The sequence below is a fragment of the Abrus precatorius genome, unplaced genomic scaffold (assembly GCF_003935025.1).
Source record: "Abrus precatorius isolate BTA unplaced genomic scaffold, Abrus_2018 Scaffold4, whole genome shotgun sequence".
Lineage (NCBI taxonomy): Eukaryota > Viridiplantae > Streptophyta > Magnoliopsida > Fabales > Fabaceae > Abrus > Abrus precatorius.
Genome location: NW_020874384.1, coordinates 21,802,143 through 21,813,839, shown reverse-complemented (window position 1 = coordinate 21,813,839; position 11,697 = coordinate 21,802,143). Strand labels below are relative to the sequence as shown.

At 31.0% G+C, this 11,697-nt stretch overlaps 2 protein-coding genes across 4 annotated transcripts; both read left to right on the top strand.

The window, feature by feature from the left end:
- The first annotated feature begins 2,526 nt into the window (after positions 1 to 2,526).
- LOC113864533 lies at positions 2,527 to 4,205 on the top strand. Its single transcript, XM_027498365.1, has 5 exons — positions 2,527 to 2,916; positions 2,993 to 3,110; positions 3,348 to 3,470; positions 3,584 to 3,752; positions 3,864 to 4,205. Exons 1-5 carry the CDS (start codon positions 2,577 to 2,579, stop codon positions 4,047 to 4,049), a joined length of 936 nt encoding a protein of 311 aa, XP_027354166.1. The 5' UTR covers positions 2,527 to 2,576; the 3' UTR covers positions 4,050 to 4,205.
- Positions 4,206 to 5,917: 1,712 nt separating this feature from the next.
- Positions 5,918 to 10,534, top strand: LOC113864822 (RNA polymerase sigma factor sigB). Of its 3 annotated transcripts, XM_027498966.1 has the most exons (8): positions 5,918 to 6,212; positions 6,312 to 6,469; positions 6,652 to 6,726; positions 7,698 to 8,300; positions 9,087 to 9,317; positions 9,430 to 9,570; positions 9,675 to 9,875; positions 9,968 to 10,533. In XM_027498966.1, exons 1-8 carry the CDS (start codon positions 6,143 to 6,145, stop codon positions 10,247 to 10,249), a joined length of 1,761 nt encoding a protein of 586 aa, XP_027354767.1. In that variant the 5' UTR covers positions 5,918 to 6,142; the 3' UTR covers positions 10,250 to 10,533. The 3 variants fall into 3 exon arrangements, with proteins under 3 accessions (XP_027354767.1, XP_027354768.1, XP_027354766.1); XM_027498967.1 differs by lacking the exon at positions 6,652 to 6,726 and having other exon boundaries at positions 9,968 to 10,534; XM_027498965.1 differs by lacking the exon at positions 6,652 to 6,726 and having other exon boundaries at positions 6,029 to 6,469.
- Positions 10,535 to 11,697: the final 1,163 nt, after the last annotated feature.

The window sequence follows — 11,697 nt, the reverse complement described above, 5'->3', positions numbered from 1 at the left end:
ATTCATTTTTTATTCAAAATATTATGAGAATACATAAAAAAAAAGTAATATAAAATAATATAGCATTTACACTTATACTATAAATTTAAATACTTATCAGTGAATGACTGAATGCTGAATAGTTTTATTATTTATTTAATTTTACTTCAATTATTGTATTTGTATTCGGTGAAAGATATTTATAATTTAGAATAAAAAACAAATAACAAGTTTTTATTTATTTTTAAAAAAACCATTCATTAAAATATATTATATTTTAACCTTATTAAATATTTACTCACTATTGAATACAATATTTTTTTATTTACTCTCTCTTAATAAATTTATTGACTTTTCTTTCTTAAAATATTTAATATTTTACTCTTATTAAATACTCCTTATTAAATGTCTTTATTCAAATAATACATTTTATAATTTCTTCTACAACTTCAAAAAATTTCATCTCTTTACTTTTATTAATCTAATTTATACATCTTTATTATTAACATTAAATATTTATTTAATAAATAAAAAAAAAAATTTTTTATTTTTAATGTATTGTTAAGTTATATCATTCTGACAGTAGGAAACAAATATGATAAAATAAAATATTTTTATTAAATTTTATTATTTGTCTTGTTTAAAATAAGAAACAATGTAATTGAAGTTGATAAAATACATCTCATATGTTATATTCAATATTTAAAGAATAGAAATACTATTTTTATTCATTTCATCGTAAAAATATTTAAATAATCTATAAGAATAACAAATCTAAGACTAAGATCTTATATTATCTATTGAAAAATAAAAAACAAATAGTTATATATATATACATATCATATTAAGTAAAATATCTAAATAAATACTCTATAATTTGTAGCTTATCTATTAATTGATATGATAATTATGTAAACAAGATAACTATGTGCATAAATGAAAGAAAATCTTGTAGTGGTAAGTTAACTTCGAAATGCTAGGTAATTGAGTAAGGTTATAAAATACATAGTTCTTGATAATGTGTAGAGCATATTGATTAACACAATAGAGATATGTATAAACATGAAATAATAGATATCAAAATTAGAAATAAGTATGTTTTTTATCCATTAAAGTTCATAAGTGATAATGGTTATAAAGTTCATACGTTAATTTTATTTTTTTTAGTTTTAAGGAAATAAAAAAATGACTCAAGGAATCATCAATCTCGTTAAATATCATTTATTAAAAAAAATAACTAATCTAATTACCATCAGATCATTCGTATAATTGGGATTCATATTTATTGTTTTATAAATTTTCTTACCCTACATTGTCTTCAAGACAACATTTTAAGACATATGATAACTACATAGATTAAAAAAAATACATATAATATAACATTTTGACCTTATAAGAAAAAAATTTATTGTCCTTAAGTAAAATTAAGATGATGATTTTATTTTATTGAGTGTGACTATAAACTTTGCTTCAAAAAGGTCTGATCTAATTACAATGTTTCATGCATATTTTCTTTTGACAAAAAATATTCTACAATATATTTTTACAACCTTCACTCTAAGGAAATATTTTAACTTATGAAAGTATTTCATATCAAAACACTTAACCAAATAAGTTTTACACTAAAGGATTGCTTCAAGATTATATTACTCTCAGGATTTAAACAATCAATGTGAACCAAAACAAGTTTCAAGTAACGTGAATAAGAAATAACTTGAGACAATCCATACCTTTTATGAGTAGAAGAGAGCTTGACAATCCAACAATGCAAGGATTGCTTCAAGTTCTACAATGCTTTCCCAAAGTTTATATACAATTTGAGAATGAGAGGCATGAAAACCAAGAGGTAGATTCATGGAAACCTTCCTACAAATCTTCGCGTAGAAAGGCATTGTACACTTTCATTTGATGAAATTTTCATCAATTCGTTTCAGCAAATGCTTGAATGATGTGAATAGAAACCATCGTTGCTTCCAAGGCAAACATTATAGTGCAATTTATCAAATCAAATTGATGATTCTACCATTTTATAGTTTCATCAAAATCCATTTTCATCACAAAGTCTTTTTATCAAGTGGGAACATGCATGCGGCCCATTTGTAACTATCTTCAAGTACTTTTGTTGTACAGTTAAACGTCATCTAGCATCTTTAACTATTTCTAGAAATATGACAAACTCTCTTTTAATTGTAACAATAGTAAGAAACCTACTATATTACTAGAGAAAATTATCGTAACTTAAATCATATACTATATAATGTAGGGCACACCTGAATCATGCTTTGGGTAGGTTTTTTTGTTTGAATTATATTAAATCGTAGCACAACTAATTCTATTTGTTGGCTCTTTAATACAAATTAAGTTTTTAAATAAATTTTGGTACTAAGTCAGACAATTTTGAAAGCACTAATTATATACATCAAGAATTGATATATCAGTACTGCTTTAATTTTTAATATTTTGATTTAATAAGAAAAAAGTTTATTATTTTGACTGCAGAATCCGAAGAAGAGAGTAGAAAAGGTATAGATGGAGATGTATTTGAAGAAAATAAAAAGGAGAGGATGTTGTGAATCCATTTTAATTTGTGGAGGGAAATGGACGTGGGTGTGTGGATGTCTCCGCAGGGAGGGAAATGGTGGAAGGCATCCAACAGTAATAATGATAATATCTATAAGGGTCGGCCCGCCGTTATTCTGCCGGGCTTAGGGAACAACTCCGGTGACTACGACAAGTTGAAGCAAACGCTGAATGACAAGTACGGCGTGCGCACAGTGGTGGCCAAGGTTTCGAGGCTCGATTGGCTCCGCAATGCTGCTGGTTTGGTGGACCCCAATTACTGGCGCGGCACTCTCAGACCGAGGCCTGTCCTGGATTGGTATTTCGGAAGGGTTCAACATGCTGTTCAAGAGGCTAAGGACTTGGCACAAGCACCAGGTTAGGTTCCACTCTTCACTTAGTCACGCACCATAACCAATTAACTATCCAATCCAATAATATGATATGATTATAGGTGCAACAAATGTATCATTGATTGGGCACTCGGCAGGAGGATGGCTTGCGCGTGTCTATATGCGTGAATTTGGGCTCTCCCATATATCCCTGTTATTGACTCTTGGAACCCCTCACCTGTAATTTCCTTCCTCATTTACCTATTGCCTGTTGGATTTGGATCCCTGTAAGTAGACTAGGAATACATACAGAGGATTGCTAACCATACCAGTACCAAATGCCACTACACATACTTTCATACCCATTCCGCCACACTTTATTGGGGGGAAGGGAAATTATTGCTCTCTCAGTTTCAATCATTTCATCATTTTCAATTGTTGATTACCAATATGATTGTAATCTTGTAATCTTTTCAGCCCACCTCCTAAAGGCGTGCCGGGGGTTATTGATCAAACGCGGGGTCTCCTTGATTATGTTGAAAAATATTGCCCTAAAGCTGTCTACACCCCTCAACTCAAGTATGTATGTATAGCAGGAAGGTAAGCATAGTTTTACTGTTACTCTCTCATAATAACTGCTTAGGTAATCCGAGTCAATTATTCTTTCCAATATTGTTGAAATATGGATTTTAATTTCATGCTACAAAATGAAGGTATATTGAAGGTGCTCGGCTTTTTGACAACTCAAATCCAAATATTGAGGCTCTAGTTCCTGCTAATGCTTCTCAGCTAGCTCCTGACGCTGCTATTACGAACACTGCCACCGCTTCTCCCCCTAACACAACATTACGTGCTCGCTTTGTAGGCCAAGGATACAAGCAGGTGAATGCAGTTGTTTTAACTGTTCATTCATAGTCAAAACTATAGTGTGAAAAACTGCTATCATCTGACAGATAATCAATTATGCTGACCAAAGCTGTGAGAGTTTGTCAGGTTTGTGGGCAAGCAGATGTATGGGGCGATGGTGTTGTGCCAGAAGTATCAGCCCATCTTGAGGGTGCACTTAACATTTGCTTGGATGGAGTTTATCACTCCCCAGTTGGTTCCGATGATGCAACGAGACCATGGTATGGTTCACCAGATGTGTTGGAGCAATGGGTACAACACCTCCTTAATTAACTTGGAAGTTTTTACAACACTTCATCCAAGTAATGTCATTTTATTAGTATGCCACTGATAAAATGATCTTTATTTTTTCTTTCTATATGTATTTGTGGCATTGGATTTGATGATCTATACTTCAGACTCGTACAATATCCAAATCATTTTTCCTTTCCAGTTTCCCCCTCCTTCCTTTTAACCTTGGAGCTCTTTTTTTTTTTTTGTCAACAACCTTAAAACTCTTAATTCTCATGTTTTTCGTGTATGGAACAATAAAGGAAAAATTTTAATACTGCCTTGGTATTGGCAAATTTATTCTCAAGAGAGTAAAAGCAATTTAAGAGACAAGTGCATTTTTAAATAGTTTTTAAATTTTTTTAAACTTTGAATATTTTCAGGGTAAAACTATTTTCTCAAATCAAGATTTAACAACCAATTATAATATTTTATTTTTAAATATGAATATTTTGATATCCGAGTTCACCAAAATAAAGTTTAAAAAATTGTTAACTAACCATTGTCAAGTAATTCAATATCGCTTAAGTAAAATTTTAAGTTTAAATTATTGTATATGTAAAAAATCTCTATTCATAAATTTATCCACCATATTCAAATACGCGACACGAATATGAATTAAATCGAATGAGAAAAAAAATGTTAATTATATTAGTTTTTATTATTTTTTTAAAAAATTTTACTTTAGGAATAAATTTATTTTATTTTTATATATATTTAATCATTTATAACTTAGATTTTAAGTTTTAAAAGTGTAGATGTATGAACTTTTTAAAATGTGTAAATAAACTTTTCTTTTATTTTGTCTAATTTTTTTCGTTTTTTATACCAAAAATATCTTCAAATCTTTAACGTGACAAATACTTTTTAGAGTATTTTTATAAAAATAAATAAAAAGTTAATAATCGTACGAGTAATTAATTTTTTTATATACTTTTAAAAAGTACATTGTATCACATTACACAATTTAAAAAATTATAGTCTAAATTATACATGACAAAATAGATAAAGAGTAAAATATTTTTTTATTTTGTGAAATTATTATTACTTTTTTGTAAAATTATTTTAACTATGTTAAAGTAAAATGTTTTAGCCATTTTTAAAAGTGATTTTACTTCATCATGCGATTAATATTTTTTTTCCTTTACCTAATACTGTATTTTAGTTTAATTTTTCTATTTCATTAATTTTTGTTAAAAACTTATCCAATTGTTATTTAAATTTCATGTTTATTATTTTTATTTAAATTTAAATTTAACTATTATTTTTATCATATTCTTTTAAAAAAATATGTATTTAATTGTACTATTAAATGCTTCTCAAAACATTCTATTATAATTAAAAATTAGTTTCATTTTCTAATTTTAATTTTTCTTCCATATTTTTCATGTCAAAATCGTTATTAACTCTTTTTTTTTTATGGGTATTAATGGCATTATAAATAAATATGATATGGCAATAATGTCGATAACAATGTTACTCTAATAAAATAGTGCCATTAAAATTGGGTTATGAATGAGGAAAATGTTGTATGAAAATAATTTTAACGATAAATTTAAAATAAAAAATATAAAATTAAGTTGGAAGAAATTCAATAATATATGCTAATGACGAATTCTGTAAAATTTTATTATAATTTTTAATATTCAAATTTGTTTTTATCTATATACCATTTAAAAGTTTAAGAAAATATTAATTATATTTTTAATTAAGTTATTATTTATATTTAAATATTTTATATGCTTGTATTAAATGGGAAATTTGAATATAAAGAGAAAATATATTTGAGATATAGAATTAATGGGTAGAAGTGAATTTGAATCTTTAAAGGAGTAATTTATGATAAAAGGAAGAGGGATGTGGCAGTAAGAAGGTGAAAGCGGGGTTGGGTTTGTTATTGTGTCGTTGGCAGTGTGGAGAGCCTCACCTCAGTCTCACCCCCTTATCCGCAAAGAAGACACAAACACCAATTCCCATTGCCCAACGCAAAGCTGAACTGAACCAACTTCAAAACTTGACATGTTGAGACCCTTTCATAGCAGTCTCAATCTCCTTCCTAACATTGCCCTTCAAACACTACAATAGATTAGATTAGAATGTCGTGTTTGTTGCCGCACTTCAATTGCCACCCCGACACTTTCAGAACTCATCCCTATGCTCTTCCATGTAATTTTTCTCTATCCCTATCCCTATCCCTATCCCTTTCGCATTCGCATTCGCAGTTGGATTCTATTCTCACTCGTGCTTTCCCCTCCTTTTTTGCAGCAAAAACAAGACCAATTTTGTGTTTCCAGCCGCAATGTGTTTTGTCTCCCGCATCTCCGTCAACGCTGCTTCATTTGGAAAATAAGTTGGCATTAGATGCTCCTTCTGATCCAAACCCGCCCTGGCCCTATATCGCTCCTGTTCCTCCCTCCACACAGGTTACACTTTCACCATCATCTTTTCATTTCATAACACGATACCAAAGCAATTTAACAATTATTGCCTTCCGTTTTTATCTTGGGTTACCGTTCCAGTTATATTTATGCATGGATGGTAATAATAATGCTCTGGTCTAGGTTATGATACAGTGCTCAACTTGTCTTCTTTTGGTTTTCATTAGGTCTACAGTCTAACAAGGTTTAGCCACATTAATCATCATTCCATTACTACTCTTGAACATTCACGGCCAATGAAGGTTCATTGCTTTAAAGCCTCAAAAAGGGTTTTTTATTCTTTTAAAGGATTCTATTTATTGTGTGATATGATTTGTTATTTTTTGTTAATTCCGTTTGTAAGATTATGCAATATAGGTGTAGCTGTCTATGTATGTCGCTTAAGAGGTCCTATTACTTATTTAAAAGATTCTAGAGAAAAATTGATTTTGCATCTGTTTTGGACTGTACTCCAAAGAGGTCTATTGAAATGGATATGGGGCTTAAATTTCAGAAACGACGTATGATCCATAGCAAATAGTATTTTGATGAAAGTATTGGCAATCAGACTATGCATTCAACTAAAGATTCTTTTTGTAAAGCCCATTTGAACAATTTTATTATCCAATAAATTAATTGGTCTAACCATATTATTTATTGGAATTGAGTGAAATATCATAATTATTTGATTATAAAACTTAGATTAACAATTTGTAGCTCAAAAGGTTAGATATATAACATCAGGATTGATGAGTCTTATTAAAATAGGCCTTGAACTTCAATTTTACGAAGGGTCAAGAATTTCTATTTTCTTGACCCAGCTCTCTGAGGGTTGGCAGGTAAGATTGAACTTCCTTGCCCTCAACGGAGAGGTCTTGGGGCTGGTGGCCTTCATTAATGCTCTGAATTTGGAATAGGAGAACTTCATCCCTCCTCCCAAACTATCTTCCTTCCAACACAATAAACAAAATTCCAATATTTTCTTGGTTTCTCAATGATGAAATTTCCTTACATGCTATACTTGTAAGGTTTTTATTGTCAACCAAGTCACAAATAAGAACTATCATTGATTCCTATTTGGCAGCGTTTAAACTTTCTTCTCTACTTTATTCATATGCAAATTTCAATTGTGAATACACATTTTATTTGTGTATCATAGTTTTTTTGGCAATGCTGAGAGATTTAGATATATCAAGCTTAACCAGAATCTAATTATATTTTTGCCTTTAATCAGGCAAACTTTAAAGCAACCTTATCTACGGAATCACTTCTTACTAGTGAAGAGGCTGTAGTAGCTGCTGCTGCATCTGAAGCTCTTGCTCTTGCTAAAGCAGCTGTGAAGGTTGCAAAGGATGCAGCTTTGCTAGTGAGAAAGAAGCCCCCAGCAGAAGCAGAGTATAGATCACATGTTTCTTTCAAATCTGATGATTTACTTCTCAAATGGGTTCAACATCTGGAAGCAGAAGATGCTGTGGAAGGAGGATCCATGGGTACTGGAGCAGAAATCATGGAAGATGTTGACATAAGCCCCAGCCAAGAGGAATCTGATGATGTAGAGCCTTCTCATGAGGAACTTGAGCATCTGCAGGAACTGCTTTCCAACAGTATAGCTGTAAGATCTAGGCGCCAAACAGAAAGAAAAGCTAGAAGAGTCAGAGCAGCGGAGAAGGCTACCACAAATATTGTGTCTTTTAAGCCTGGTTCCACCAGCAGGAGAAAGCGTGCTTCTAAGCAAGAAGTAGATCATTCAGATCCACTTCGTTACTTAAGAACAACAACTGGCTCTACTAGGCTTCTTACTTCAAGTGAAGAAATTGAGTTGTCTGAAGGAATACAGGTGCGATTTGCATGTTAGTGATATTGCATTTGTATTTTAGAATTTAGAGCAATTGGTGGAAAATCAGTCATGCTCTTAATGCCCTTGATAACTGAGACACTCCTAAATCACCTAATCATCAGCATAAAAGCTTCATAAAGTGCATGCCGATCGTACAATTTTGTAAATCAATATTTATGTCCTTCTTAATATGACCCAAGCCTCATTTATCTTGCTTCCAGCACTGCTTACAGCATCACCTAGTCAGTTGCTTTAAAAGATTCCATTTAAATATGCTTTTTATGGGTGCCTAAATTATTCCTTTCATTTTATCCTACTATATGCATAAAACCAAAATTTCTGAATTGAAATTTGAATTCACCTCATATGTTGAGATGACTCTATATTTTCCTAGAATTGTATAAATGAATAATTTCTCACATTAACATTAAGTTATCTTGTACTTTTTTCTTAATTTTGGGTGGATAAGAGTTTACATTTTCCTTTTTGTCCTTTTCTTTTTTTTTTGAGGATAGGAAGTGTCTGGTTTTTTGGTTGGGATGATGCTCTTTAAGATTCTTCCTACTGGTTGGTTGGACATTGTTCTAGTTGAGAACCACCCAGAAAGGAAAAGAATGCTACAAGGAAGTTAGCAAACAGTTCATTTAATCATAGTGAATCAGAAGATTTTAATACTTCAATTTATAAAGATTTGTCAGCATAGTTTCTTTCCGATAATGGAGTAAAATTTTATTATTTTGCTTTTATTGTCTAATTCATTGCCTATTTTTCTGCAATATAATTCAGGACCTTTTAAAGCTTGAAAAGCTTCACAAGGATCTTGCTGAAAGATGTGGTGGTCAGCCTACATTTGCACAATGGGCTGCTGTGGCAGGGGTAGATCAGAAGACCCTGAGGAGACGACTAAATTATGGTATATTTTGCAAAGACAAGATGATTAAAAGCAATATACGGCTTGTCATATCAATTGCTAAGAATTATCAAGGATCCGGAATGAATCTGCAAGATCTTGTCCAGGTATATTCTCACCTATACAGTATTTTTCTTAAATAAATAATAATCATGGAAGACATGGCAACTTTAACTGTTCCAGTGATAAACTATTTTACTGTTTCTCATTGGTTTACAGGAAGGATGCCGAGGCCTCGTAAAAGGTGCAGAGAAGTTTGACGGTACTAAGGGTTTTAAATTCTCCACCTATGCTCATTGGTGGATTAAACAGGCAGTTCGGAAATCACTTTCTGATCAGTCAAGAACTATTCGCTTGCCAGTGAGTATTATGTGAAAAATCGCAAGCAAATTTTGGTTGTATCAGTTGAAATTGCTCTAATATTTATAAGAAGCTACATCATTACAACGTTTTTTGTTTCACAGTTCCACATGGTGGAGGCAACATACAGAGTGAAGGAGGCCAGAAAACAATTGTATAGTGAAAATGGAAGACACCCTGATGATGAAGAAGTTGCTGAAGCAACTGGATTGTCAATGAAGAGGCTTAATGCTGTACTTTTGACCCCAAAAGCTCCCAGATCTCTGGAACAGAAGATTGGGATCAACCAGAATCTTAAACCTTCAGTCTGTCCTAAATCCTGTTCAAATTTATATTTCAGAAATAAAAACTCCCATCATATGATGTTCATTTTGCTAATACTCGTGTTTTTGACCAGGAAGTAATTGCTGATCCTGAGGCCGAAACAGTTGAAGAACAGTTGATTAAGGAATTTATGAAGAAGGACCTGGAAGAGGCACTGGACAGTCTCAATCCAAGAGAGAAGCAGGTGGTAAGATGGAGATTTGGTATGGATGATGGAAGAATGAAGACCCTGCAAGAGATAGGGGAGATGATGGGAGTGAGTAGGGAGAGAGTGAGGCAAATTGAATCTTGTGCTTTTAAGAAGCTTAAGAACAAGAAGAGAACCAAGCATTTTCAGCAATATTTGGTTTCATAACCCTACCAAATATTGATATTAAACCGCTGGATGAGTTATTTGATGCTTTTAAGGTCCTGAACCCTTTGGATCTTTGTCTCTATGTTACCCCCCCATTTTTTTCCCATTCTACGAAAGAGAAGACAAGACGTCATAATTTTAGTATACTAGGAAATGAATGTACACAAAGGAACAACTTTTGATCAAGAGTCCACCATTTTTTAATGTTCGTGAAGTGCTAAAAATGTTTCAGGGACGTAATCCACTGGTTCTTTTCATGCTGATAACCAGGCAAAAATAAGTTTTTAAAGTAGTTAATCTTTTAAAGCTAGTTTAGGAAACTGGATAAAGAAATGATTTTTCCCCTAAAATAATAAGTAAACTAACTGGGTTTTTCTTCTGTGGTAGAAATTAGACATATAGTTTAATTTCGTTTAAGTGAAAATAGACTCGCTTAAAAAAAATTAAAAAAATAATAAATTTTTTGTATGTAAAATTAGTTTAAATGAATTGTTTTTGTTTAGCGAATTTTGTGTATTTAAAGAGATGAAAATTGTATATAAGAGAAAGAGATGACTGAGGATAGTAAATAGTGGCTCAAGAGTTTTTAGGGTTTAAATTAAATTTAAAAATGAGGCTTTTTTATTAATAGAATAATTTGTTATTATTAGTTGAGAATTACGGGTCATTAAATATTATTTGTAATACTAATAAAAATTTTAGGAGCTTAAAGCTCTTGCCTTATCTGTCTGTACCTGAGGCCGCCTTTGAGAATAGATGAAGATAAGAAGAGCAGTGGAAAGTTGGGTATGGAAGAAAAAAAAAATATAAGTATTAGGTTGGGTGAGAGTAGAAAGAAGAAAAGATGAATTAGACATTGAATGAAGGGAAAAAATAGTTGGGAGAGAAAGAAAGGAGTTGGATATGAGAGAAGGGAAAAAGTTAAATATGAATGTTAAAAAATATTGGATATGAAAATTGAGAAGACAATTTTAAATATGGGAAGAAAAAAAAAATTGAAAGAGAAGACACAAAATTTACTTAAGTTAAAATAATTTGCTTAAACTAATATATTTCCTTCAGTCAAAAAATTTTACTTAAATAATTTTGTATAAAAAAATTATTATTTTCTATATTTTTATTTAAATGAGTTTATTTTTTTGCCTTTAATTGAAAATAAAGTTGGATGTCATTTCCTGGGCTTTTTTATTTAAATATTGTAAATTTAAAAACAATTTCTTAAATTATAAGTTTTTTAAAACTATTTTCCTATCTGGTGTGATTTAGTTGACGTGGCATACTATTTCGCCAAAACGATTAGCAAAAATATTAATTTTTAAAAATAAAAAATAACTAATTTTGCCACTAAAAGTGTGAAATAACTAGATCATGACACGTGTAAGCATCTAGAAAGTTTCACAGTATTAATGACAAAATTAATAAGCAGTTTCGTCATGAAAAGTGAAAAA

Excerpts from the sequence above, each read along its gene's own strand:
- LOC113864533 (XM_027498365.1), top strand. The coding sequence starts at position 2,577 with ATGGACGTGGGTGTGTGGATGTCTCCGCAGGGAGGGAAATGGTGGAAG. Across the intron at positions 2,917-2,992 it reads GGACTTGGCACAAGCACCAG|GTGCAACAAATGTATCATTG; the intron begins GTTAGGTTCCAC and ends ATATGATTATAG. Across the intron at positions 3,471-3,583 it reads TATGTATGTATAGCAGGAAG|GTATATTGAAGGTGCTCGGC; the intron begins GTAAGCATAGTT and ends TACAAAATGAAG.
- LOC113864822 (XM_027498965.1), top strand. The coding sequence starts at position 6,143 with ATGTCGTGTTTGTTGCCGCACTTCAATTGCCACCCCGACACTTTCAGA. Across the intron at positions 6,470-7,697 it reads CTGTTCCTCCCTCCACACAG|GCAAACTTTAAAGCAACCTT; the intron begins GTTACACTTTCA and ends GCCTTTAATCAG. Across the intron at positions 8,301-9,086 it reads AGTTGTCTGAAGGAATACAG|GACCTTTTAAAGCTTGAAAA; the intron begins GTGCGATTTGCA and ends AATATAATTCAG.